This window comes from Mesocricetus auratus, unplaced genomic scaffold (genome assembly GCF_017639785.1).
Source record: "Mesocricetus auratus isolate SY011 unplaced genomic scaffold, BCM_Maur_2.0 Super-Scaffold_100008, whole genome shotgun sequence".
NCBI lineage: Eukaryota > Metazoa > Chordata > Mammalia > Rodentia > Cricetidae > Mesocricetus > Mesocricetus auratus.
Window position 1 is genome coordinate 82,453,050 of NW_024429192.1, and position 27,589 is coordinate 82,480,638.

At 50.5% G+C, this 27,589-nt stretch overlaps 1 protein-coding gene and 1 long non-coding RNA gene across 3 annotated transcripts in view; one reads left to right on the forward strand and one right to left on the reverse strand.

Moving 5' to 3' along the window:
• LOC121142036 overlaps positions 1-1,162 on the reverse strand; it is a 1,552-nt gene extending 390 nt beyond the window's left edge. The window contains exon 1 of the long non-coding RNA XR_005879059.1: positions 1,042-1,162. This is a non-coding gene — a long non-coding RNA (uncharacterized LOC121142036). The remainder of the gene's footprint in view (positions 1-1,041) is intronic.
• A 1,464-nt stretch (positions 1,163-2,626) lies between these two features.
• Bri3 (brain protein I3) lies at positions 2,627-27,401 on the forward strand. 2 transcript variants are annotated; one of them, XM_005079928.4, is made up of 3 exons: positions 2,627-2,804; positions 18,924-19,026; positions 27,002-27,401. In XM_005079928.4, exons 1-3 carry the CDS (start codon positions 2,681-2,683, stop codon positions 27,132-27,134), a joined length of 360 nt encoding a protein of 119 aa, XP_005079985.1. In that variant the 5' UTR covers positions 2,627-2,680; the 3' UTR covers positions 27,135-27,401. The 2 variants fall into 2 exon arrangements, with proteins under 2 accessions (XP_005079985.1, XP_005079984.1); XM_005079927.4 differs by lacking the exon at positions 2,627-2,804 and adding an exon at positions 18,367-18,646.
• The last annotated feature ends 188 nt before the right edge of the window (positions 27,402-27,589 follow it).

A 27,589-nucleotide genomic window follows, 5' to 3' on the forward strand; every position in this document is an offset into this window, starting at 1 on the left:
TCCTCTGGAAGAGCAGCCAATGCTCTTAACTGCTGAGCCAATTCTCCAACCACAAACACTCCATCCTTTCCTTTCCCTCCCCTCCCTTCCCCTCCCCTTCCCCTTCCTTTCCATTGTCTCCCCCCCCCACTCTCTTTTAAAAAAAGACTTATTTACTGTGTATACAGTGTTATGCCTGCATATATGCTTACACACCAGAAGAGGGCACCAGATATCAATATCAATATAGATGGTTATAAGACATGTGATTGCTGGGAATTGAACACATGACTTCTGGAAGAACAGCCAGTGCTCTTAACCTCTGAGCCATCTCTCTCCAGCCCAAACATCCTTTTCTTTAAAGTACTTCTTGTGAGGCATTTGGTCACAGCAAGGAGTAACTAATACAGACTGACACCTCAGACATGATCCTTCTCTTCAAGTTATTTGGTTACAATTATACAGAAGTAACTAATACAGTCAATGACCTCATCAAAGCAAGAAGGGAGGATCAGGCCCCATAGCCTGAGGGCAGCCCACCTTATAGACCAGGTACACATACTGTATCAGGCAGAAGGTAGACCTGTCTGTGGAGGTATGCAGATCTCCAGGGGGTCTTGAGAACAAAGCTCAGTGTTATAGAGTGCTGACCTAGCATGCACAAAGCCCTCGGTTCCATAGACTGCGATTCAAACGTGGTGGTGGAAACAGGAGACTAAGGGCTACCGGCCATCTTTGGCTACATTGTGAATCTGAGGGCAGCCCAGGATACAAAACAAAACAAAACAAAAAAATCTCCAGGGGAAACAAGACCACAGAACACAAACTTTCTCCAGTCTACTTCCTAAAATTCCCTCAGTCAGTAATGAAGATAAAGCTAGAGCCTAAGAGGAAGGCACTAACAACTAACCCATCCAGAGCCATCCTCACCCGGGAGATTTGTCCCAGCCATTCTCTGTTCTCTGGGCACATTCCACCCTGTCTTAGCTAGGCTTCCTATTGCTGCGACAAAACACCGTGACCAAAGAGCAAGTTGGGGAGGAGAGGGTTTATTAGGCTTACCCTTAGCATTGTCGTTCACTGAAGGAGTCAGGACAGGAACCCAAACAGGGCAGGCTCCCAGAAGCAAGAGTTCACGAAGAGGCCATGGAGGGAGCTGCTTTTTTGCATGCCTTGCTCAGCCTGCTTTCTTACAGAACCTTTCTTACAGACCCAGGGATGGCACCACCCACTATGGGCTGGATCTTCCCCCATTGATCACTAAATGAGAAAATGCCTTATAGCTGGATCTCAAGGAGGCATTTCCTCAACTGAGGCTCCTTCTTCTCTGATGACTCTATAGTTGGCACAAAACCACTAGGACATCCCCCAGTAAAAATTAATCACTCCTTCCAACTACTGTTTCCCCTTTGAAGAGAGTGGGGGTTTTGTTTGTTTGTTTGTTTTTCTAGACAGGGTTTCTCTGTATTTTTTTAGAGGCTGTCCTGGAATTTGCTCTGTAGACCAGGCTGGCCTCGAACTCATAGAGATCCGCCTGCCTCCTGAGTGCTGGGATTAAAGGTGTGCGCCACCAATGCCCAGCAAAGAGAGTGTTTAACATCTGCCCCCTCCCCCTCAAGACGGTCCCATTTAGTCCAGACTGACCTCAAACTCACTGTGGAACCCAGGATGACCTTGAACTTCTCATCCTTCTGCTTCCACTTCCCCAAAACACTGGGATGACAGACGTGCACCACTGGGTCAGAGTGGCATGGTGCCGGGGAAGGAAAATGCTGAGACACACCCCATGCTCCCCCTGCATTTGAGTTCTATATTTTGCATGGTGATAAATTAGGGTTTCTTCTCCTCCTCCTCCTCCTCCTCCTCCGAGACAGGGTTTCTCTGTAGCTTTGTTGGCTGTCCTGGAACTTGCTCTTGTAGATCAGGCTGGTCTCGAACTCACAGAGATCTGCCTGCCTCTGCCTCTGAGTGCTGGGGTTAAAGGGGTGTGCCACCAACGCCCGGCTCTTTTTTCTTCTTAATCTGCCTTTTCTCACTATATTTTCATAAACCTAATTATTAAATCTTCGGAAGGTGTGTATGTGTGAGTATGTATGTGAGTGTATGTGTGTGTGAGTGAGTGTATGTGTGTATATGTGAGTGTATGTGTGTGTGTATGTGTATGATCAGTGTGTGTGAGTGTGTTTATGTGTGCTTGTTTATTCTGCGACAGTTACTTAATAGAGCCCTAACTGGTCTGAAACTTGGGCAATCTTTCTCCTTCTGCCTCCCAAGTGCTGCAATTACAGGTGTGCAACACCTTGCTCAGCCTCATGAAATTCTTATACAATGTTTTATTCTTTATTTGGTTCCTGGAACCTCGGGGCTATTTCTGCCTACTGTGGATAAGGCTGCAGTTCTTACCTTTCACTGACCTTTCTGGGGCCACAGGCTAAAGTCTGACACTGGACCTCATGGCAGTTTATCACAAGGTGGCTCTACAGCCCGGCATGAATCATGGGTTGTATCACATCTCTTGGCAGAGGGATGAAATCTCTGAGCTGGTGTGGACCAGAGCTTAGAACCTAAGAACCTTGGCACAGAGCAGGATTGTGAGGCTACATTCTGTCCCCTGCGAGGCCCAGCCTGCCCAGTTCCTCCCTGCTCCCCCACATTCTCAATGGTATGACTCTGCCTCATTGGCCTTTGGGGTCACTCCTTCATGTCGGTCACTGCCTGTCAGCTGCTGGAGCGTAAGGGGGCTTTTCCTGGCCCAACCTCAGGCTCCCTCTGGCCACTCCTGGGCATCTTACGGGGACTAGCCATGGCCACGGTGCAGGAAGCAGGTATGAGGCCCTGGGCTGAGGCTCGGGAGGCCTGGCTGGGGAAGACTTCATGGGAGTGAGAAGGGTCAGGAAAAACAAGTGTTTTTTTTTTCTACGTTCCTTTATCATGCTGCCCCCTCCAATGTGTGTGTGTGTTACATACATGAAGTATATGCACATGTATCTGTGTCAGCCACAGAGGCCAGAGGACTTTACCTACTCTATTACTCTCCATCTTACTCTCTAGAGACAGGATCTCCCTGGAGCTAGGCTAGTGACCAGTAAGTCTCAGTGACTGTCTTAGTGACACTTCCATTGTTATGATAAATCACTATGACCACCAGGCAGTGGTGGCACACACCTTAAATCCCAGCACTTGGGAGGCAGAGGCAGATGGATCTCTGTGAGTTCCAGGCCAGCCTGGTCTACAGAGTGAGTTCTGGGACAGTCAGGGCGGTTACACAGAGAAACCCTGTCTTGCAACAACAAAACACCACAACCAAGCAGCTTATAGAAGGGAGAGTTTTTACTTAGGGGTATGGTTCCAAGGGTTGACAGTCCATCCTGGCATTGATGTGGCAGCAGGCAGTAGACATGGCAGTAGGAACAGCCTGCCCCCAGGATGTAATTTCCTACAGCAAGGCCACACCTCCCCAACAGTGCCACCTGGGGACCAAGTGTTCAAACACCTGAGACTGTGAGGGCCACCTCATTCAAACCACCACAGTGATCTTCCAGTCTCTGCTTGTCACAGCACTGAGGTGATATGCCTGACTCAACATGGGAATCTGGGGATTTGAACTCAGGTCCTCATGCTTTGTAGAGTTAAGTGCTCCTTCCTGCTGAGTCACCTCTCCAGCCCATGGTGTCCTCTTTTGTCAGAGACTCTCCCCACAACAATTCCCCAAGCTCACTTGTTTCGCAAAGCCAAGGCCCCATCACAGCACCATCTCAGATCCCCTAGTTCTGGGTGATGCTACAATACTAAAAATGGCTGTGAGAAAGACAACAGAATCTTTAGCCACCCCACACATGAAGAGACTCTAAAAATAACTTCCAGGTTGGTTCCTAGACATCCTTTTGGACCCAAAGTCATGAATTATTTGTCTCAATTGTGACTGGTCCTTGTCTGCTTCCACCCAAATCTGTGTTTGTCATCAAAATCAGTAATCGGTAATTGGTCACAAGTGTGCCTTCAGGTTCTACTTGGTGTCCTGCTACCATTGTAAATTAAACATAATAGAAGAAACCTATTGCAGCACTCTGGATCAAACCCTAGCCTAACATATGCTGAGCATTCTGATGGCTACACTTGCAGCCCCTCGCTGGGGGATTCTAGGCAGGTGCTCTACCAGTGTGTCACCCCCAGCCCCTCACTGGGGGATTCTAGGCAGGTGTTCTACTTGTTGATTTTACATCCTTTCCCTAGTAAAATAATTCTGTAAATCTAGATAACTTACTCTCTATCCCCTGACAGAGCAGACCTGTGGAGTTACACACTATTTCCCCCATGATACTATGTAACCACAAAAGAACTGTGATGCTGACAATTTCCTTACTTCTGTGTGGTCTTGATTATTGCACCCCCACCTTGAGATGTCTAACATAATACAGGCTGGCCTGGAATTCTGTGCTGGCTACTTTTTTTTTTTCAACTTGATATAAGCTAGAGTCTGAGAGGAGGGAACCCCAGTTGAGAAATTGCTTCCATAAGATCAGGCTGTAGGCAAGCCTGTAGGGTATTTCTTAATTAGTGATTGACATGGGAGGGCCCAAACCTTGTGGGTAGTGGTCCTGAGTGCTATAAGAAAGCAGACTGAGCAAGCCATGAGGAGCAAGCCAGTACGCAACACTCCTCTGTATCCTCTGCATCAGTTCCTGCCGCCAGGTTTCTGCCCTGAGTGAGTTACTGTCCTGGCTAACTTTGATCATAAACTGAAAGAAGGAAGAATTGTGTTTTATCACAGAAACAGTCACGCTGACCAAGGCCAACCTTCTTGAACTTCTACAGTGTCCTGTTTCCACTTCCTAAATAATGAAATTCCAGGTCTTACCCATTTTTGCAAAGCTGGGAATGGAACCCAGGTCTTCATGCATGGCAGATGACCTACACCCTTCCCCATTCTTTTTTTTTTAGTATGGGTGCACACATGTGTGGGTGCCCATGGAGGCCAGAGGGGGACATAGGATCTTGTCAAGTTGGAGTTTGCAGGTATCCGTGGGCTGATTGATGTGGGTGCTGGAATCCAAAGTTTGACCTCAGACAGCAGTAAATGCTCTTAACTGCTAACCCATTTCTCCAGACTCCCAGACACACAGCTTTGCCTCCACTTCATTCTGCAATTTTGAAAAACCAGACATGGCTTTTATGGAAAGACCCAGGCTTCCTCCTTCCTTCCTTCCTTCCTTCCTTCCTTCCTCCCTCCCTCCCTCCCTCCCTCCCTCCCTCCCTCCCTCCCTCCCTCCCTCCCTCCCTCCCTCCCTCCCTCTCTCTCTCTCTCTCTCTCTCTCTCTCTCTCTTCCCTTCCTTTTCTTTGTAAGATTTATTTATTATGTATACTGCTTTCTGCCTGCAAGCCAGAAGAGGGCACCAGATCTCATTAGAGGTGGTTGTGAGCCACCATGTGACTGCTGGGAATTAAACTCAGGACCTCTGGAGGAGCAGTCAGTGCTCTTAACCTTAGAGCCATCTCTCCAGCTCCGATCCAGGCATATTTCTGACCTAAAGTAGGAATGTACTTCATGGTGCCTGACCAAGACTGGAGTTTAGGAAAGAGAGATTTAAGTTCTCCTCTGTAGTCAAGTGGTCCAGGGCATATGACATGATGCCAGTGACATTTTCTATTCCTTTAAGGTAGGATCTCTCCCTATACCCAGGACTTATAGTTTTTTCTTTTAAGATTTACTTTAGTTTATATTATTTTGAGATAGTGTCTCACTGTGTAGCTCAGGCTGCCCTGGAACTCATTATAATTATGTAGACCAGGCTGGCCTCAAACATACAGAGATTTCGTCTGCATCTCCCTCCTGAATTTGGGATTAAAGGTGTGCACCACCATGCCTGGCAAGATTTATTTATTTATTTATTTATTTATTGGTTTTTCGAGACAGGGTTTCTCTGTGGCTTTGGAGGTTGTCCTGGAACTCGCTCTGTAGACCAGGCTGGCCTCGAACTCACAGAGATCCGCCTGCCTCTGCATCCCGAGTGCAAGATTTATTTATTTTATATGTATGTATGAGTGTTTTGCTTCCATGTAAGTGTGTGTATCACATGTATGCCTGGCACCCATGGAGGTTAGAAGGGGGTATCTGATCCCTTGGAACTAGAGTCATGGATGTTTGTGAGCCACCATGTGTGCTGGGAACTGATCTGGGGTCCTCTGCAAAGGGAGCCAGTGCTCTTAACCACTGAGCCATCTCCTCTGCTCCAGGGCACATGTTTTCTTGACTAGGCTGGAGGCCAGCAAGCCTCCTATTCTCCCATCTCCCCTCCCTTCAGAACTGAGGTTACAGGCATACATAGGATACCTGGCATGTAACATGGGTGCTGGAATCCAAAGTCTGATGGTCATGATTGTGTAGCAAGTGCTCTCAACCTCTGAGCTATATCTCATTGTTTTTTCAGCCAGGTGCTCTCTGGCCTTGAGTTTGCCAATTTGGCTAGTGTGGCTGGTCAGTGAGCCTAGGATTACAGGTGCATGCCCCATGCCTGGCTTTTTAACATGTGTTCTAGGTATCAAACTCAGGTCATCATGGCAGGCACTTTCCTGATGAGCCATCTCCCAGCCCAGGACACTGTTAGGATGCTGACATCACTTGTTTTCTCCAGTTTAGGAGGCCTAGTTGCTTGTTCAAGTAATACAGGGAGCCCCTAGACTAGAACATTCTTGCAGAGAACCAGTTTGTTCTTCAGGGTCTTCCCCTCCACCCTGCCTGCCTCAACATCTAAATTTGGTTAAAATGCCTTTGAACTCTCTGTCCCTCAATCAAGAAATCTGGGAAGGCTGGGCAGTGGTGGCGCACGCCTTTAATCCTGGCACTCGGAAGGCAGAGGCAGGTGGATCTCTGTGAGTTCAAGGCCAGCCTGGTCTACAGAGCAAGTTGCAGGACAGTCAGGGCTGTTACACAGAGAAACCCAATCTCAAAAAATCAATTTAAAAAATCTGGGAAAAGCCGGGCTTTGGTGGCGCACGCCTTTAATCCCAGCACTCGGGAGGCAGAGGCAGGAGGATCTCTGTGAGTTCGAGGCCAGCCTGGTCTACAAAGTGAGTTCCAGGACAGCCTCCAAAGCCACAGAGAAACCCTGTCTTGAAAAAACAACAAAAAAAAAAATCTGGGAAGACTGGTAGAGTTCTTGTATAGTGTGCTAAGGCCCTGGATTTAATCCCCACACAGAAGAGAGAAGAAGGGCATTATGTACATCTGAATATGTATATATGTGACATAAAAGATTGTGTGTATGTAGGTGTGTGTATATGGGTGCAGCTGTACGTGCAGAGACCAGTGTGTGGTAGCCAGATGCTAACAATATTGTGTGATGTTCCTTGGGATTGCCCATCTTGTGTTTTCTGACAAGGAAGGTCCTTTACTGGCCTGGATCTTGCCTCACAGGTTAGGCTGGCTAGAAATTGAGCTCTAGGGATCTGCCTGTCTCCACTTCCCCAGTGCTGGATGTACAAGTCTTGGCCTCCATGCCTGGCTTTTTCATATGTATTCTGGGGATCAAAGGCAGGTCTTCATGCCTACAGGGCAAGCACGCTATCTACCAAATCATCTCCCTTAGGAAAGATTTGCCACCTGACTTCAGAAGAGTCACTTTTGTGTGTCCTGTAGAGACTGATAGGCTTACTTTATAAAATACTTAGAAATATTTGCCCAGTAGAATTATAAAGCTCACAGCAGGCTTACCATAAAACTCCCAAGTGTTTATCTAAGATAAACATTTAGTAGTTATTCAGCAAATATTTGGTAATGTCCTTCCCCAGGCCAGGCACTTATAATTGGCCCCAGCCCTGGCTTTTGACATTATGCTTCCTTTTTTTCCTTTGGTCACAATCCCAGCCATGTGAGGTACCCAGTTCCTGTATGTGCCAAGAAGCCCACGTGATGGGTTCTCAGGGCTTCTCAAGAGCGTGCTAGAGAAGGGCATGACCTTTGTCTTGGCTTCCTCCAGTCCATTTGGGGACAGTAACAGTGACTGCCAAGGTCTAGAGGATGACAACTGCCCCAGCCCCCAGGCCGGGGCCAGCACATCCTCCGCCTGACCAGATGCCCTCTTGGTGTCCTCCTTAGAAAACATGTATGTGCTCTACTCAGGATCAAAGTTGCATTCATTTGTTTTTAATAGAAATGGCAATACTAGAAAAAATAAGTTAAGTATGTGATAGATCAATGGATGAGTAGAATTGAAATTATCAGAATATATATGACTTAATACTTATTAATGGCAGGGTCTCATGTAACCCAGGCTGGCTTCAAACTTAGTAGAGGATGACCTTGAACTTCCGTGCTATCTGTCTCTACGTCCAGAGTTCTAGGATTATGGGTGCATGGCACCACACCTGGTTTTATAGGTGCTGAAGATAGAACCTAGAGCTTCACGAAGGCTTAGGAAAGCACAGTGCCAACTAAGTGACATGTCTTGCCCTTATTTTTATTTTCCTTTTGGTGCAAAGGCCTTTTGCATGCTTGGCAGACACTCTATCCCTAAGTGACATCCCCAGTCCAAAGAAGATATGTTCAAATGAAACAAATTCCATCTAATTCGGTAGGAATGTATTTCTCATAGAGCCATTGGCCAGCCAGTCTGGCGAAACAGGCTTGTAACCTCAGCTACTCAGAAGGCTGAGGCAGGAGGATGGCAAGTGTAAGACCTGTTTGGGCTACAGAGTAAGACCAAGACCAACCTGGTCAAGTTAGTGAGACCCTGTCTCAAAATAGTAAAAAGACCAGGATCGCCTCTTGGATGTTTGGCTAATACCAACTAGGAAGAGGGCTGGTAGTGTATAGCTCAGTGGTAACTTGACTGATGTGCCCGAGGCCCAGCGTTTGGTCCCTAGTAACATAAGGACAAACACACACATACACACACACACACACACACACACACACACACACACACACTCAGAGCACGTGCACTTGTGAGCTCATGAGCACACACACACACACACACACACACACACACACACACACACACACCACAGTCACTAGAGGCTCTATTTTGCAGGGCAGCATGGTGTAGTCTTGGGGTTGCAGGTAGTAGACCTGGTGTCCAAAGGCCAGCTTCCTTTGCGAACAGCTAGGGGGCACTGATGTTTACTTCCACGGGATGACTCTAAAAGAGGTCAGAAAACATAAAATATAGGGCATGCCATGGAGAGTGCCCAACATATCTTAATCACTGTTACTGGAGTTTTTATGGTTAAAGAAGCCCAGATGAGCCAGGCTCAGACACTCAGCCTCAAATACACCAGCTAACACAATGCTTAATAGTGAAAAGCAAAGAAGAAATTTATTCAGTACAGCCACGTTGGGAAGAGGAACAAATGAAGAGGTCCAGAGACCACAAAGTCCACTTTCATGGTCCTGATATAAGGGTTCATGATTTTTAATTATTTTGTTGTTTTGAGAAAAGGAGTCCTGCATGCAGTTCTCCTAGAGGCCAGAAGAGGGCAGAACATCTTATGGCTATGGAGTTAGAAATGGCTGAGCTGCTATGTGGGTGCTGGGAATTCAAATTCTCTCCAAGAACAATCAGTGCTCTTTTTTTTTTTTTTTTTTTTTTTTTTTTTGGTTTTACGAGACAGGGTTTCTCTGTATTGTTTTGGAGGCTGTCGGTCCAGCCTCGAACTCACAGAGATCCGCCTGCCTCTGCCTCCCGAGTGCTGGGATTAAAGGCGTGCGCCACCACCACCCGGCGAACAATCAGTGCTCTTAACCACTGAGCCATCTCTCCAGTTTCTGAGGTTTATGTTTAAATAGGGGTCAAAAGTTATGCATAGTTAAGAAGTCCTGGTCAGACTGGGTAGTGGTGGTGCACGCCTTTAGTCCCAGCCCTTGGGAGGCAGAGGCAGGCGCATCTCTGAGAGTTTGAGGCCAGCCTGGTCTACAGAGGGAGTTCCAGGTGAGGCTCCAAAGCTACACAGAGAAACCCTGTCTCAGAAAAACAAAAAATACCCTGGTTAAAGTGTGACCCTGTTCGCCACCGCCCCATCATTTGTCTCAGCTTCCTGTCTCTCCTTCAGGTGGTCAAGGCCCCACTGGCTGGCACCTGGGGCTTCAGCTTTACTTCCTCCAGTTCTGAGACTTGAGGGTGGTGGTGGTGGAGGTTCCAGTTCCCTGGAGACCACTGTTTCTATAACTGCGTAGCTGCTGGGAGGACACTAGTGTGTCTCTTCGGTATATCTTGGCTCCAGTCCTGCCAGTGACCCAGGACAGCTAGATCTCGGCTATATGCGAACACTCTGTGGGAGGGGTAAGGCTTGGGCACATGTGCATGGAAATGACAACGCCATTCTATATCAAGCTGAGCCCTAAATGCAAACAATGACTGTCATCCTTATAAGAGAAGGGGCTTAGGGAGGCGTGAGGAAAGAAAGGGCTTAAAGGATTCGCAATTGCCATGTGCCTAGGAATCTGGAGTGACCAGGTACTAGAAATGACAGGAAGGGTCATTTCCACAAACCTTTGGAAGGAATGAAGCCGGGCCCACACCTGGATTTTTAACTTCTGGTCTCCAATGACACAGGATAGAGGATGTTATGGGGACATGAATGGAAAGGAACATCACCCAGGTGCCGGCTCAAAGCCTCTCTCCAGCTGAGGGGTAAAAATTCCAGCGCAATTAGCCACATTTCCTTCAGGCCTTTCTCCCTTCTCAGCTGTAACCTGCAATTTTCTAGACATCTCACCAGAAACCCCATTACAGTAAAAGATATGTCCTAAGCCTTGTGCAACCCTCTGCTTCCTGGTCTTTCCTCATCAGATTGTGACTCTGTGCAAGCCACCCTGGCGTCTCACTCACCAGAAGGAAGAGGAGTGGGATGTGCTCAGCTGGTAGCATGTTTGGCTGCCACCATCACGACGCCGGAGTCCAGGCTTCCCCACCATAAACTGTGTGGTGCACAGCTGTAATCCCAGCACTTGGGAGGTGAAGGCAGGAGGGTTAGGAGTTCAAGGTCATCTTTGGCTACAAAGAAAGCAACATGAGACCTTGTCTCAGAGAAAGGGGGGAAGAGGGGGGGAGAGAGAGAGAGAGAGAGAGAGAGAGAGAGAGAGAGAGAGAGAGAGAGAGAGAGAGAGAGAGAGAGAGAGAGAGAGAGAGACTTTAGCAAGCCTTTGAGATGTAGCTTGGGAGTCACCAGAATGATAAGTATGGCTAATGCCAACACACTTAATTGCGCCCCCTTTAAGCCGTATCAGTTACTCTCTGTTGCTGTGGGACAACACCGTGACCCAGGCAGCACAGAGAAGAGTTTACTGGTCTTGCGGTTCCAGAGGGATAAGAGGGCTCCACAGCGGCAGAGAAGTGAGGCAGCAGCAAGCATGGCAGCCGGAGCCGGAAGCTGAGAGCTGGCACCCTTCACCGTAAGCATGAATCAGAGAGAGCAGACTGGAAGTAGCAAGGCTTGTTAGTCCCAAGGCTCCCCCAGTGACGCACTTCCTTCAGGAAGGCCACACTGCCTCAGGCTCCCGGGGGCTTCACCTTTTCTTCAGTATCTTTTTTTTTTTTTTTTTTTTTTTGGTTTTTTGAGACAGGGTTTCTCTGTAGCTTTGGAGCCTGTCTTGGAACTCACTCTGTAGACCAGTCTGGCCTCGAACTCACAGAGATTCGCCTGCCTCTGCCTCCCAAGTGCTGGGATTAAAGGCGTATGTTCCCACCACCAGTCTCTCCGGGTCTTAGTTAACTTTTCTATTGCTGTGAAGAGACACTAAGGCGCTTTATAGAGGAGAGGGTTTATCAGATGCTTACAGTTGCAGAGGGTGCATGGCCACCATGGTGAGGAGCATGGCGGCAGGTGTCATGGTGCTGGGACAGTAGCTGAGAGCTCACATCTGATCCACAAGGACAAGGAAGAGAGCTAACTGGGCTTTGAGGTTTTCAAAGCCCACACCTCCAGTGACACACCTCCTCTGACATGGCCACACCTCCTAATCCTTCCCAAACACTGGGGACCATTATTCAAATTTATGCACCAGCGGAGGACATTTTCACTCAAACCACAATGCCTCAGTATGAGATTTCCTGGGAAGCTCCAATTCCATTGTTTTATCAGCCTGATGGCCGGAAAGGAGGAGGGGACACAGGTGTCTTGAGAACATTTTCCCTTCTGCCTGGATGGCTACATTACTGCCTCACATGACTCCATGATCCTACTGTAATTCGTCCTCCTGCCTGCTCAGACCCCTGTTCTGGGGAGCCCCATGACCGTCTACTTCTTACAGTGCCTCCTCAGTTCTCAGACTCAGCTCTGGCTTTGCCCTCAGAATTTAGCAACACTCAGGAGAGTGCTCCCAAACCGGGGAAGTAGCTCAGGGAATAACACTCAGAGAGTGCTCCCGTGCTGGGCATATAGCTCAGGGTAGAGTATGCTTATCTATAGCACCCAGTAGGAGGGAAAAGGAGAGGGTGAGGGGGAGAGAAACGGAAGAGGGGTAAGAGGGAAGGGTGAGAGAGAGAGAGAGAGAGAGAGAGAGAGAGAGAGAGAGAGAGAGAGTGTGAAATCTGTCATACACCTTTGTGTTCCCCTTCTGTGGGTAACCAGCCAGTCCTCTAAGGGACTGTCCCTGCTGTGTAAGATTCTGCTCCCTTACCCATCATTCCTCTCCCTGCCCTGCTGAATCACTTTGCAAGTACTCTGTTGTTGGCCCACATGAAACAAGCAAGCTAGCCCAAACTGTTCCTTCCATCTCCACATGGCCAACCGTTTCTTGTTTGAGTGTATGTATGTGTGGTGTATGTGTGTGTCTCCATGTTTGAACTTACATGAGCTTATCCGTGTGGAGGACAGGAAGTCAGGTGCCTTCCTGGTGTATGTGTGTGTCTCCATGTTTGAACTTACATGAGCTTATCCGTGTGGAGGACAGGAAGTCAGGTGCCTTCCTGGTGTATGTGTGTGTCTCCATGTTTGAACTTACATGAGCCTATCCGTGTGGAGGACAGGAAGTCAGGTGCCCTCCTTGATTGCTCCTCCCCATCCCCCCACCCCAGGGTTTCTCTGCTGTCTTGGAACTAGCTCTGTAGACCAGGCTGGCCTCAAACTCAGAGATCCACCGTCTCTTGTCTCCCAAGTGCTGGAATTAAAGGCGTGTGCCACCACCGCCTGACAGCTCCATCTATTTTTTAAGACAGGGTCTCTGGTTTTTTTTGTTTGTTTGTTTGTTTGTTTGTTTTTCAAGGCAGGGTTTCTCTGTGGCTTTGGAGGCTGTCCTGGAACTAGCTCTTGTAGACCAGGCTGGCCTCGAACCAGGGTCTCTGGTTTAACCTGGGTCTCATCCATTGGCCAGGCTGGCTGGCCAGTGAGGTCCAGGGACCCCTGCTGTTTCTGCCTCTCTGGTGCTGGGATTGCAGGTGCATACCACCTTATATGGCTTTTATGTGGGTGTTAGGATGCAGACTTAAATCCTCACTTTGCAGGGTGATCCCTTTTTGTGTGACAGGGCCTCCTGTAGTTCAGGCTATCCTCACACTTTCTGGGTAGCTGAGGATGGTCTTGAACTCTTGATTCTGGTGCCTCTACCTTCCACGTGCTGGGATCAGAGGTGCACAGCACTACACGTGACGACAACTCTCACTAGTCTTTCTTTGGTCAAGTGTCCCCTTCCAAACTAGCCACTCTAAACACTGGAGGACAACTACAACTGTCTCCCATCCTCTCTTCTTAGAAACTCAACTCCAAAAGCAGGCAGCTGCCTCATTTCATCCTGGACACACCAATGCAGTCAGGTGTTCCCCGGGGCTGGCACCTTAGGGCCTTTGACTATGAGATGTCCCAGACCTTTCAGCAACGGGATGATATTAAACCAGACGTGGTATTGTGTGCCTGGAATCCCACAACTGGGGAAGTGGAGACTGGAGGATCAGGGGTTCAAGATCATCCCTTGTTACAGGCTGAGTTCAGACCAGCCTGGGCTACAGAAGACCCTGTCTCCAAACTACTATCTCCCCAACACACACACACACACACACACACACACACACACACCCCTGGAGAGATGACTCTACTGGTTAAGAGCACTTGTTGCTCTTGCAGAAGACTTGGGTCCAATTCCCGGCACCCACATGGTAGCTCACAACCATCTGTAATTCCAGTTGCAGGGGACCTAACACTCTTTCGGCCTTTACAGGCACCAGGTACATATGCAGGGGAAATACTCACACACATAAACACATAAATCTAGATCAAAACAAAACAAAATGCCACAAAAAGGAGGATGTTCCCAAGGCCTGCTCAGACTCTCCCAGCTTGTACTCGGGGTCACCTACTGGGCTTAGCTCACGTTCACATGTGTAGGAGTCGGGGCCTGTAGCTCTTCCCCGGCACAGTGCAGTCAGGTGCTAGCCTCTGTCTTCCGCCATATGAGACACAATCATGAGCATCCTGTCGCCAGTTTGGTGACTCTCCTTCTAGGAAGTTGCCAAGTCTTTTTGTTTCAGGTGGGGTTTGGCTGGCCTGGAACTCTAGATCCTCCTGCCTCAGCCTCCTGAGTGCCCGGATTACAGGTGTATGTTTCCATCCCTGGAAAGGTCAACCAGTTTTTATAGTCTCTCTCATTTTCCTTTCATCTCAATTTCTCCCTGACCTTTGTTGTTGTCTGTCATTTTCTCATCCATCCATTACCAGGCTTGACTCTGCTTAGCTTCAGAGACTGCGTGACTTCAGAATGGTTATGGTTGTAGACATTGGTTGGTCATCTTCCAATATGCAGATCTGATGCTCACCCCTGTTTAAACCCACGTAGTTGCTGGGTGGTGTTGCATGCCTTTAGTCCCAGAACTTGGGAGGCAGAGGCAGGGGATTTCTGTGAGTTCGAGGCCAGCCTGGTCTACAGAGTGAATTTCAGGACAGCCAGGGCTACACAGAGAAACCCTGTCTCCAAAACAATGCCAATCAACCAACCAACCAACCAACCAACCAACCAACCAACCAACCAACCAACCAGCCAACCAACCAACCAGTGCAGTTCTGCAGTCAGATCTGACAGGCACTTTCTCCACTCCTAGTGTCTTTGTCCACTTCCCTGAACAGGGAGGGCCTTGTCTCTTGGGGACCCCTAATGTCACCTCAAGTGACTTAGTATCATAGCTTGGAACTGCCTGTACACCGCTCGGGATTGTACCTTGTGCTTTCTGGAAAGCTCCTGCCCTGCTCTGGTCCCCAGGGCCACTCCCCATGGCTTCCAAGCTAGACGTTGACCCCTGGACCCCTGGGACACACAGGCTCACTGCGTCCTTGTGTCCCCCATCCCTTCACTACACTGCAGCTGTCACTTTACTCTCTGGCTCCCTCCCTGGCTGTGGTTTGTGTCCCATTCTGCGCCATCGTTGTCCCCTCAGGTGTGGATGTGGGCTGTGGGATGGCAGGTGCACATCTACAGGCTACTGTATGAGGGTTTTGTTGGTGAGCAGCATGCTTCAGGGCTACACTGGGATATCCCAAAGCCCCCTCCCCCCAACTCCAGCATTCATGAGATGGAGGCTGTGCTTACTGTGGGGTTTGATCAGCAAACATGGGCCCATGAGAAAAGAAAATTGACCTTAAATTGAAGTCTACCAAAGGATGATAGGAAGGACTGGGGAGGAACCAATGCTCCTCTCCAGCTTTCTGCAAAGCATGGACATCAAGGAGTGTCCTAGGTTGGCGGGATGGCTCAGTGGGTAAAGACATTTGCTAAGCAAGCCTGGTAGCCTGAGTTTAGTCCCCAGAAACCACATAAAGGTAGCAGGAAAGAAGTATCACACACTAGTCCTTTGACCTTTGCTGACATACATATACTATAGGACATGCACCCCACCATCATTCACACAGCAATAACAATAATGAACACAGATTTCTTTAATGAAGCAGAGTCCCCCCCTGGGAGGTCACAGTGAAGCAACCTGAGGTGAACCCACTTCTCGTGATGATAAGGGTTGGCAATGAATCCCAGACTCCCCTGGAGAGGGGCAACACTGCTCAATCCTTTGAATTCTATCCTGCCACCCTCCCCCCATGTCAGCCCTGCTTCTTCCAAAGCCCCCAGCCATGTTCCATCAGCCAGATTCTTTTGTTGTTGAAACCTAGTCTCAAGTAGTGCAGGCTGGCTTTGATCTTGCTGTTTAGCCAGGGATGGCCTTGAAGTTTTGATCCTCCTGCCTCCACCTCTGTAATCCTAGAATGCTGGGATTACAGGCTTGAGCTGCCTTGGCTGGCTGATGCAGTGCTGGGCACGGATCTCCAGGGCTTCATGCATGCTGGGTGAGTGCTCCACCAGCTGAGCCACACAGCCAGCCTCATTAGGTTTCCTTTGCAACAGTCTCAACCCAGGATGGCTCCTTCACCAGATACCCAGGCACACAAAACTTCATTCGTCTCCTTGATGCCTCCTTCCCTTTTCAAGATAGGGCTTCTTTGTGTAGCCCTGGGTGTCCTGGAACTTTCTGTATAGACCAGGTTGGCCTTAAATTCAGAGACTCTGCCTCCTGAGTGCTGGGATTAAAGGCATGACCCACCACTGCCCAATCTTGGTGTCCTCTCTAGTGTTTATTGGTCAAGGCCTCTCAGTTCTCATGAGATGTGGGGGGACATGTTGGGTACAAAGCAAAGAGGGAAATGGGAGTGGGCTTGAAGAACTCAGCATGTTATAGAGGGATGTGAGTTTCTTATGAATACCCAGATGTGGATCCTGTGTGTGCACACAGCACCGGGACCAGGCTAGCAAGACATGCTCAGTGGTGTAATAGCGGCATGTCTGTTACAGGGGTAACCAGTCACTCTCTGATGGGCTGAGGTCTGCTCCAGTGAAAGGACTCCACACGTACCACAAACTGGGTCAGAGCCATGGCTAGGGATGTTAGAGGCCCTAGCAGAGACGTTCTCTCTGTTAATTTGCTAAAATAAAAGTAATTAAAGTGTAGCAGCAGAGGCTTATAATCCCATTCTGGGACAATTACAGGAGTATCACAAGTTTGAAATAAATAAATACAAAATGAATCTCTGAGAAGCTGTAGTTATCCCAAACATGGGCCAAAACAGACCCCATAAAAAAGGACAGGAAGTGGGAAGTATTATCAAAGCAAGACCCTGGAAACACACAGGCAACAAATGGCAAGGGTCCTAAGTGTTTCAGTATTCCTATTTTTGTTTGTTTTGTTTTGGAGACATGGCCTCCTTGACACATGGTCTCATGTAGCTCAGGCTGACCTTGAACTTGCTGTGTAGTAGAGCATGTCACTAAATTTCTGATCCTCTCCAGTCATCTCCCAAGCGCTGGGATTACAGACACCCACCACCACACCTGATTTATGGGATGCTGGAAATGGAACCTATGACTTCATTCATGCTAGGCAAGCACTCTATCAACTAAGCTACAGGCACAGCTCCTAGTCTACCTTACTGACCAATTAACCAAGCATCGTGCTTGGGAATACTTCAGCTAAAGGCATGACAACAGTCATGTAGAGACTGCATCACATGGGGGCATGGGCCTGGGTCAGAACACTGTCTTCTTCTAGGGATCCGCATTTGGTAAACTCGCATTTCCACTTGGTAAACTCAGCAAGTACCTGGTCAGGCTGCTGGAAAAGATTAGGGAACCTGAAGGAAGCTCGGCAGGTGCATGACATTTAGGGTTCTTCCAATCTAGTTAGTGGCCACAGCCGCTGAAAATGAATTAATCAAAATGGGAGAAGGGTGAGTAGGCTTTAGTGGGCGTGTACTCAGTGTTGCTCCCACCTCCCCTACTACACTGCAGGGGCGTGACTTGGGAGGCTCGCCTGGCCCCTCCCCGTGGGTGGTGACCTCGGCGCTGGGGATGGGGGTAGAATTTGAGGATTTAATATAGTGATGAGGAGCTGGTAAGGTGGTTCACACATTATGAGGCAGAGGCGAAAGGATTACGAGTTCCAGGCCAGCCTGGGCTGCATAGCAGTGAGATCGAGACCAGCCTGGGATACATGAGCCCAAGTCCAAAGGGGAAGAAACACATGCGGGGGGCGAGGGGAGGACGACGATGACGAGACGGCGCAGTAGGTGAAGGTGCCTGCCGCTGAACCTGACTACCTGCTTATTCCAGGACCCATATGGTGTTATTCTCTGACTTCCAAATGCGTGCCCACTTATATAAACACACACACGCCCAAATAGATGTGATAAACATTTTTTAAAACAAAAATTTAAAAAAGATCAGGATCTTATTGGGTATCCAGTCGTGGCAGGGTGTCCGAACTTGTATGAAAGCCGGAGATCCTACGGGGGGCGGGACTGAGCGAGGACAACACCCCGCCACCCGCCGCCAAGGCGTCTTTAAGAGGCCCTCCTCAGGCCCCGCCCCGCCCACGTGACCTCGGTCTTGTGACCGGCAGGAGGGCGGGGAACCCTTGGCGCGCCCGCCCCGCCCGGCGCGCGCCTCACAGGGCCGAGCTCCTCGGGACACCGCCGGATCTGCTCCCGCCGCCATCCCCGCCGGGCCGAAGGAAGCGAGCCGGGCCGGAGCTGGCGGGCGCGCGGCCCCGGGGGCCGCCATGGACCACAAGCCCCTGTTGCAGGAGCGCCCGCCCGCCTACAACCTGGAGGCCGGCCAGGGCGACTACGCGTGCGGCCCGCACGGCTACGGGGCCATCCCCACCGCGCCCCCGCCGCCGCCCTACCCCTACCTCGTCACAGGTGGGCCCGCGGCTCGGCGGGGTCCCCGAGCGGCCTTCGGGCTGAGCAGCGCGCTGTCCCGGCGCGGGCCTGCAGGGGCAACTGCTGCCCGGAGCGCCCTGCCCGGCCAGGCCCTGCCCCTGTGGCCGTGAACTTTGCGTCGGAGGGTTTGCACTTGGCTCCTAGAGCCCACCCGCAGGCTCGCTCAGCCCAGTTGGAGGCCGGGAGGACGGGGACTTGGGGGAGGGAGGAGGAGGGCGGAGAACGCCCGGTGCTGATCTGCGCTCCGCTCCCACAGGGATCCCCACCAGCCACCCCCGGGTCTATAACATCCACAGTCGAACGGTCACCCGGTATCCTGCCAACTCCATCGTGGTGGTCGGAGGCTGCCCGGTCTGCAGGTAAGTCTTTAGCCTGGGGGTGGCGGAGAACGCACGTGCCGGGATCTTGCAAAAGGCCAGCGGGGGTGGGATGGGGTGGGGTCACAGCCGGGATCCCGTCTCAGAGGGAGTCCCCGCAGGGGAGGGACTGCAGTGGGAGAAGGTGGGGTCACACACCCCTGGCTCTGAATTTACTTTATGCGGCAGAAGGATGGGTTCTCTTTCCTGTGTGGAGTTGAGTGCTTTTGGGAGGCATGGCACCCCGAGTGCGTGGGACGCAGGAATGTTAACAATGGAGACTGATGGTCCTTCCTCCCTGGTTCTGGGATCCGCAGCGAATCAACGTTTATTTGGGGGTTTCCTCCAGTTTCTGCTGGTGTACTGTTACAGTTGAATCTTAGGTATTGGGACTTGAGTCCGCTGGCCAGTATGCCTAAGGACTTGGGAGACTCGAGTACCCGGGAGCTTGAGCAAGGGCTGTGAGGGTGCAGAATGCAGACTCGGGCTTAACAACTCCGGGCCACTAGCTGGCCCAGGAGGAAACCCCGTGCTTCTTTGTTCCGGGCTGGAGTGGTGGTGTTTTGTTTTTGTTTTTCTTCATATTCTCAAACCGGAGCTGACAGAAACTTCGTGAGGACTTTATGTAAGGCGAGAGATGCAGCCAGGCTCGCTTGAGGCAGGTTTTGAGAGTCAGCTTCCAAGTTAAGAAGACTTAGCCACTCCGATGCGCGGGGCAGGGTTTCAGCCTTTGTCTGGGAGGAGGAAGTTCAAGTCTACGAGATGGAATTAAGAAACCCTTGTTTGGACTTAGACTTCGTTTCAAAAGCGTGTTTCAGAGGAACAGAGTGTAGCCATAGGGAAGTTAATGATTTTAGAAACTCAAAGTGGCTTTCACAGATGACTGAGGGTGGAAGACACTGGACCCTTGAGAGTGAGGACTGGTTAGATTCCTCATTCCAGGACCCAGGTACGAACTCAGGCTGGGGCGTCTGTCTGGCACTGTGGGTGGGCCATTGCCCGGCTGACTTGGCTTTTGGAGCTGGTGGAGCGGAGAGGGGCATGGGTAGGAATCAGCTTTTCTCTCCAACTGTAGATGGGCTCCCTAGTAGTCTGTCGTCTTGCTCACTGCCTCCAGAGGGCAGTTCTCTGCCAGAGTTCCACGGAGGGGTTGAGGCACACCAGGTAGACCAGCGGGAGCAGAGACTGGGAGGTGGTTCTGGTTTGTGAGCAAGGGAGTAAATGACACAAGGTCCCTTGTGCAGAGAGCCACCGGGAATGGTGGGGAGTGGCGGTGGGAAATGGGAAGTCTTCCCTTTGGTGTTGAGGCTAGTCCCTGGGAGCCTCAGAACCCCAAGGCAAATGTTAGACGATCTCTCGTTAGGCTGGCTGGCAGGGAGCAAGGAGAACGAGGAGAGGCGTAGCAGTGGCATAGCATGTCTGCTCTGTCCAGCCACCAGCTGAGGAACTGGATCCAGATCCTGGTCCTACCACGTGTGGCTGTTACTTTCTCCATCATTGGACAGGGGTGTTCCCATGAGGCTGTTGGCCCAGACCTCTGAGCTTGGAGAAGGGGGGAGGGGATACTAGCAGCAGGGCAGTGTGGCTGCTAGAGCCAGGGAGCCAAGGCAGTCCAAACCTAGAGTGTGGGGTACTCAGCTGCAGTCCAAACCTAGAGTGTGGGGTACTCAGCTGCAGTCCAAACCTAGAGTGTGGGGTACTCAGCTGCAGTCTGGGTTACTGTTGGGTCGGGAACACTTTCCCTGGGACGTGAGTTGTGTTGTTCTGCCGGCTTGTGGCTTCTGCTCATGCAGAATCTGGGACAAGGTCATGCTGTGTCCGCTGCCCTCCCAGGAAGGTCTCTGGCTCTTGTGGGTGCTTCTTTCTTTGGGAACTGGTAGCTGTTGCTGTGCCTCTGGGTAGAGGCATCCAGCACTAAGGAAGCTGGGTTCTCTGAGGACAAATGTAGGGGTGCCTGATTCTTATAGTAGTGACTGCTCTTCCATCTTCCAGGCCGCGTGTATCGTGGCTGGGAGGAGCAGGCTATTAAGGCACACCTGGGATCCCTGCAGGCTGTTGACAGCCCTCAGCTGCTAGCCCCTGGTTCCAGGGCTGGTTCCTACCATTACAAAAGCAGGCATGCCTGGCATGGGGTCCCTCTCCCAAGCAGGGATGGGAGGTAAGTATAGTGGGCAGCACAGGAAGGGGGTGGCCAGCTTTGTCTTTGGTTTAGGGAGAGAGTGTGTGTGCTCCTGGGGTTGGGACAGAGATGTTCCCTGCAAAGATTCCAGTCTGCCCCTGCCTCGCTTGTCAGGGCTGAGAGATAGGACACATCTCATGTGACCAAGCTTTTTCCCTTCCAGATGTAGCCTGCCAGGCCCTGTCCTTTCCCTCCCTAGTGGCTTGGCAGGAATTTGTCCAAGTCACACGTCTGTGATTCCCTCTGAGTGAGACTTGGCATAAGAGGCCGGTGTCGCTTGTCACTTTGCCATTCTGTCTGAGCCACAGTTAAACAGCCTGACTCCATCTTCCCGTTATAGACATTTGCAGGAGATTCTCTCATCCCCAGTGGATGAACCAGGCCCTGCTGGGCTTCTTTCAGCTCTCCTTAAGGCTTTCCTGCCCCACCTTCAGCAAGCAGTAAATCTACGAAGGTCCCATCTGTCTCTGAGGCAGGCGTCTTTCCAAGGGCTGTGGGTTGCCCCTAGATGCAGGGCAGGTGAGCTGGTGAGCAGGAGCACAGGTGGCAGCTGGAATGTGCATGCACAGGGTGAGTGGTGTGGCTGTGAGTGCCGAGCCTGCCAGGCACAGGCTCCTAGTGAGTACTGGCTGGCTTGACCAGAGAGACAGGAGGGAACCCGGGGAGGGTGGGGTCTGGGTGCAGCACTCGGTCGTTGTCCTAAGGGCTGCTGATATACAGGTCTCTGTGGGCTGAGGTGAGTTTGGGTGCTATGGAGAGCATGAGGTGGCAGCCTTGGGTTTCTGATAATGATGGGTGGCGGAAGGCTGCTCTGCCCCATATGTGACTGAGGAAGGAGGAGCTAGCCGTGCCTGACAGGGTGGAGGCTGGTGTCCTGGCTGTGAGCTGGACAAGGCATGCAATCTCCCAGTCCTTCTGGGCCCTGCCAGCCCTGGCAGTGTGGGGTTGTACAAATCTGAGTCTTGGGAGCCCGGGCACATAGGGCTTTTTTCCCCACTATGAACACTTGAGGACATGCCTGACCGGTTGGGCTTCTGAGACTTGTGCCCAGGTAGCAGGATATTTTGGGGGGAGATCCTAGTGAACTGCCCCCGTCAGGGTGGTGCTGTCTGCCATGTGGGGATGTTTTTGGAGTGAGACTGTTGTCTGCTGATCTGTTGTGAACTCTCACTTCCGTCAGCAGCTGGTAGAGGAAACCTTGCATCCCTTTCCCTGGGGATGTTATCCTTCCAGTTCTAGGAATGTTACTAGTAGCTCACAGTGCTGGATGGTGCCTCAGGGCTTCTGGGCTTGGGAGTAATACTTAAACTTCCGGAGGGCTAGGGCCAGACCCAGGGAGCCTGACCGCGCTTGGATCCCTGCCACATTTCCACAGCTGTATGGCCTCAGGTGCAGCTCCACCTCATCCATCTGTAAGATGGGGCCAGGTTGTCCCTATGGAGTAGAGTTCTGTAAGGACACAGGAGGGGTCAGGAGAGCCCTGTCTGGCTGGGTACTTGGCCCCTAGGGCCCTCCAGGATTGCATGTCTTCTCCAGCTCAGAGCTCCCTCTCCCCTTGGCCTGTCCACTTCCCTCCTGCAACCACTCTATCTGGCAGCTGTCAGGGTTGAGTGGCTGTATGTTTGCAGAGGCTCCAGTTAGGGTTAAAGAAGTAAAGACTTTCAGAATTATTTTCCTAATCCTGTGCTGTTTCCTCCCCTTGCTGTGTGACTGGTGGGGGGGGGGTCCCGGTGCTGCCAGGAGGCCAGGTTTTGTCCTGGTAGATCTTGGAGGTTGTAGAGGAGAAGAAAGTGAGGCTTTGGGGACAGGCAAGCTGGAAGGCAGCGCTGCTCTCTGGGGCGGGGTTTCATTTAGTGCTGTTGGCACCTCAGCAGCCTGTAGCATTTTGCTGAACATAGGTTGACTTACTGTGTTTCTGGAGTCAGATGTTGGCTTTTAGAACTGAATCTTTTGTCAGTGTTCCCTTTGGGATCTGGGGCAGAATTGAAGGTTAGAACGTTAGCCTTTTTGCAGCTCTTAACTCTTCATGTTAAGTGGATATACTGAGACTATAAGTAGGCTGGGCAGTGGCACACACCTTTAATCCTAGCACTTGGGAGGCAGAGGCAGGTGGATCTCTGTAAGTTCAAGTCCAGCCTGGACTACAGAGTGAGTCAGGGCTATGTAGAGAGCCTGTCTCAAAAAACAAGCAAACGACAAAACAAAGAGACTATAAATCACTTCGTATGTTCAGATCATGCTGCACCAGGTTGGGCTTGCTCCAAATTTAGGAAAAATTCTGCTTCCAGAGCTTGGGCATTTGGAATTGTGGGTTGAGGGCATGGGATCTTAGGTCATGTGTTCCCTTGCTCACAGGTGACGGTAGAGGACTGGAGGAGGTCTCTCTTCCCCATCCCTCTAGTCCATTGAAGCCTGTTTAGAACTTGGCTTTAAGTTGTTTTTATGGGATGAGGATATGTGGGTCTCCAGTCACAGACTCATGGTTGCTGGCAGATACCCAACCCTCCTTAGGTGACGTCCCCACAGTGTGATTGAAGGAGCACCCTCACTCTTCCTGGAGGTATAGCTGAGCATCCCAGAGCACATTGAGGGGAGTTCTCCACACCAAGTCTGGCACTTGTGACTGGAGTCAGCAGGGGGTGGCTTTACTTCCCAGCTCTGAGCCTCTGACAGAGAGTATGGGGCTTGCAGGGACTCAAGGTATGTGAAGACTAATGCTTTGTGTTGTCCCAGTGTCTGGAGGCCCAATAGTGACAGGCCCGCTGGGTTGGCTCTGCCTCTCTCTTGCTCTTGAAGTTATGAGCACACTTAAAGGGTTCAGAAGATAAGGGGTTTTGAGCCAAGACACTGGGCCTAGCTACTTCTGGTAATCGTGTATCAGACAGTGCTCAGAGGAGTGATCTGCCATCCTGAGCTCCTACTTCTACAGCTGAGACGCTGACTTGTGGTCTGCATGGAGCATTAAGAGGAAGGGGGACAGCAGGGTTGGGGTGTGGTGCTACTCCAGAAGGCTTACACCAAAACACAGCAGTAACCTACAAGCTGGGATACTCCGATGGTTGAGATGCAGGGCAACATGGAGAGTCCATCCAACCCCTTACACCCTGGCATAATCCTACAGTGCCCAGCCACTGGCACCTTCTGGGCTCTGCCCCTCCTTGGAGGTATTTAGCAGGTGCTCCTGTCTCTCTCCTTGGGTATTGAAGGTCTTGAGGCCTCTGGTTTCTTTTAAAGCTCCTGGTGACTCCATCAGAAAGCTAGATTTGCTTCCTGTGATCCTGTGCTCTTTTGTGCAACATTTTCTTCTCCTTTCCCTTCCTAACCTTTTGAGACAAGGTGTCATGTAGCCCAGGCTGGCCTCTAACGTGCTGTGTAACTGAGAATTACCTTGGACTTCTGATCCTCCTGAGAGCTAGGATTACATGCACACACCACTATACCCAGTTTTCATGGTATATCTTCTAACTGGAATATGCAGACCAGTGTTTCTTGGAATTTTTCCTAAAGACTGGACAGTTTGTGTGGTGTTAGGAGGAATAGAAGGATGAAACCCAGATAGTCTACTGCCAGCCACTCTGGACATTTCTAGGCCCAGGGCTCTTCCCACCTGTGCCTGGGGACAGCTGCTGTCTGAGGGCAGCTGCAGCCTTAGGTAGTTTTCAGCTGAGGTTCTCCCCACCCCCCCCCCCCCCCCAGTTTAACCACTTGTTAGGGGGGGCCCTGCAGCTGGGGGAGGAGTCCTGCCCAGTCTGTCTGTAGGCTAAGAAAGTGTGGTGATGTGGTAACCTGTGGTAGTTAGAAAGGGACACTTTTGTAAGAGCCACGAGAGACAGGCCTTGGTGGCACTTATCTGTAATCCCAGAATTTGTGAGGTGGAGGCCAGAGGGCCAGAAGTTCAAGGTCGTTCTTAGTCATATAGGGAGTTTCAGAGACTGTTTTAGTGTCCCGCCCCCGATCAATCACACAAGCAGTAGCTTTGCTGACACAAATGCAGACAGGTACCCTGAATCCTGCTGCCTAGTCCACCAGCAGCAGTGTTACTAGCTCATAGGTGGTGGAAGCTCAGAACCAGGTGAGTGGATGGACAGCTTCCACGAGTGGGGGGGTAAAGCTGTTTCCCAAACCTGCCTGCTAGGGTTCAGGAACTGTACAAAGTGCTGTGGGGCTTACTGTCTGCCATGGGTTTGTTTCTGGCTGGCATGGAGTTTGCCTTGTCTTCTAATGAAAACAAGATTCCCAGAGTCTCTGGGTTTATTTGTCATGGCCCTAGGAAGTCCCAGAGCTGGGACCCTGCCTACTATGCCAGGGGAAGCCCTCAATTTTGTCTCTCACCTGTTTGGTCTTTTGTATAAGCTGTCACTTTCCTGCACTCTCCATGTACTCTAAAGGATAGTTTGCAGTATCTAAGAGCATGGGGAGGCACAAGAGGATGCTGGGAGGGACCCCTCAGGCAAGCCTCTCTGCCCCCCCCCCCCCCCCCCGGGAAATACAAAGGACAGCCTACCCAGTGGGCAGAGCAGGCAGACTTAGCCAGGCAGCTTGTTGTCCCTGTGATATACCTGTCCTTTACACACCAGCTCAGATGTCACCCGGACAGTGTCTCTTCAGCAGCCCCCTCTTCAGTTCCTTCTATGTCCCAGCAGTGCGCACTGCTCATGGGCTTGCCCCTGGGGCACTGGACAGGGGTCCCTGTTGGGAGAAGCTAGTGGGAGTGTGTTTGGTAGAAGTGAGGCTAGAATTTCCCAGAGGGGTTTTTGGAGCTTTGCTTCTCACCTTTGGGACTTGAGATCCTTGAGCTACCTGTGGTGACAAAGACCTGAGGCCAATCTGGGTCACATGGAGAGAAAAGATCACCTATGACTGAGATGACATTGGGCCACTGGACCTGTTTTCATGCTTTATACAGGCTTTTCATGATGTCCCTTTGTCTTTCTGTTCCAAATTATGCATGTTACAAAAGCAGACTTGCATTTTTTTTTTCCCAAAAGGATTTATCTTATGTGCATTGGTATTTTACCTGCATGTGTGTCTGTGTGAGAGTGTCAGATTCCCTGGTACTGGAGTGACAGTTTACTGCCATGTGGGTTCTGGGACTTGAGCCCCGGTCCTCTGGAGGATGAGCCTTCTCTTCAGCCCTCTAGACTTCCGGTTGACTTGAGTCTTAATTTCACACCAACCAAACGATCACCTTTAAAACACTTTCCCTTAGAGGACAGAAAAGAAACCTAAAACAGTTCAGCATTGGAGAAACCCTCTGCCTCTGGGGCTATGTGGGGTGGTTCTGCTTCTGTTCCCAGCACACAGTACTGTAGGAGGGTCATTTCTGGGGTGTCTTGTTTTCCAGAGGTGTAGAAATTTTTATAGGATCATTTGTTCCACCCTTTTTTCTGTTTTGAATGAAGGCAGAAGTCAGAGGACAACTTCATGGGGTTGGTTCTCTCCTTCCACTGTGTGGGTTCCAGGGATTGAGGGGATCAAACAGGTCAGGTCATCAGCCCCACTCCTTTTTGTAAAACCAGGAACAATGGAACGTTCTTGCCTGTATTTGTGTTAGGAGATACCTTTTAGCTGTGTTCTTTGCATTTGCCCAGGGTGCCCTCAGTGGCAGTTTACACTGGCTCCAGCCAGTTCTGTGTAATCCAGCCCTGAGCTGTTGCTGGTGTGTGTGCTGGTGCATGCCTCCATGCCTATTCCTGCAAGTCAGGCAGGAGCCCTATGTAGATGGTATGTTAGGGGGTGACTCAGGGGAGGGGAGGGTTGTCAGGCTTGGGGTCCTAACTTGGCTGCCTCTCTCTGCAGGGTTGGTGTCCTGGAGTACTGCTTCACCTGCCTGGGCATCTTCTTGGCCATCGTCCTGTTTCCTTTTGGGTTCATCTGCTGCTTTGCATTGAGGAAGCGAAGATGCCCCAACTGTGGAGCAGTGTTTACTTAAAGGGAACAACACACCCGGTTTTCCTACATTCAGCTATCTTTTCTAATGTAAATGTTGTGTACAATAGTTTTCTTTGATTAAGCTTCAGGACTGTTTTGTAAAGTGTGGTGGGATAGACTTGGCATAGGTGGGCTGACTTGCAGAGGTGGAAGGCAGCGAACTGCTCCCAAGGTTAGGAGAACTCAAGAAAGCACTGCTTCTATTTTTTGCAGTCTTCAATTTGGGAATGGTGAGAAATACTGTTTTAAATAAATGAGATTCATACCATTGTGTAGCTTGTTCTGCTTGCCCAGTGTTTTTACACACTGCGCCTCTGAAGTCTTGTCAGGAAATGTCACATGTGCAAAGGCCATCCATGGCCATCTTCTGGTCCTCAGGTATCACGTATGGCTCAGAACCTGTGTTTCAGACGCTCCTTTATTATCAGTATGAAACAAATGGTAACCTTGGTGTGA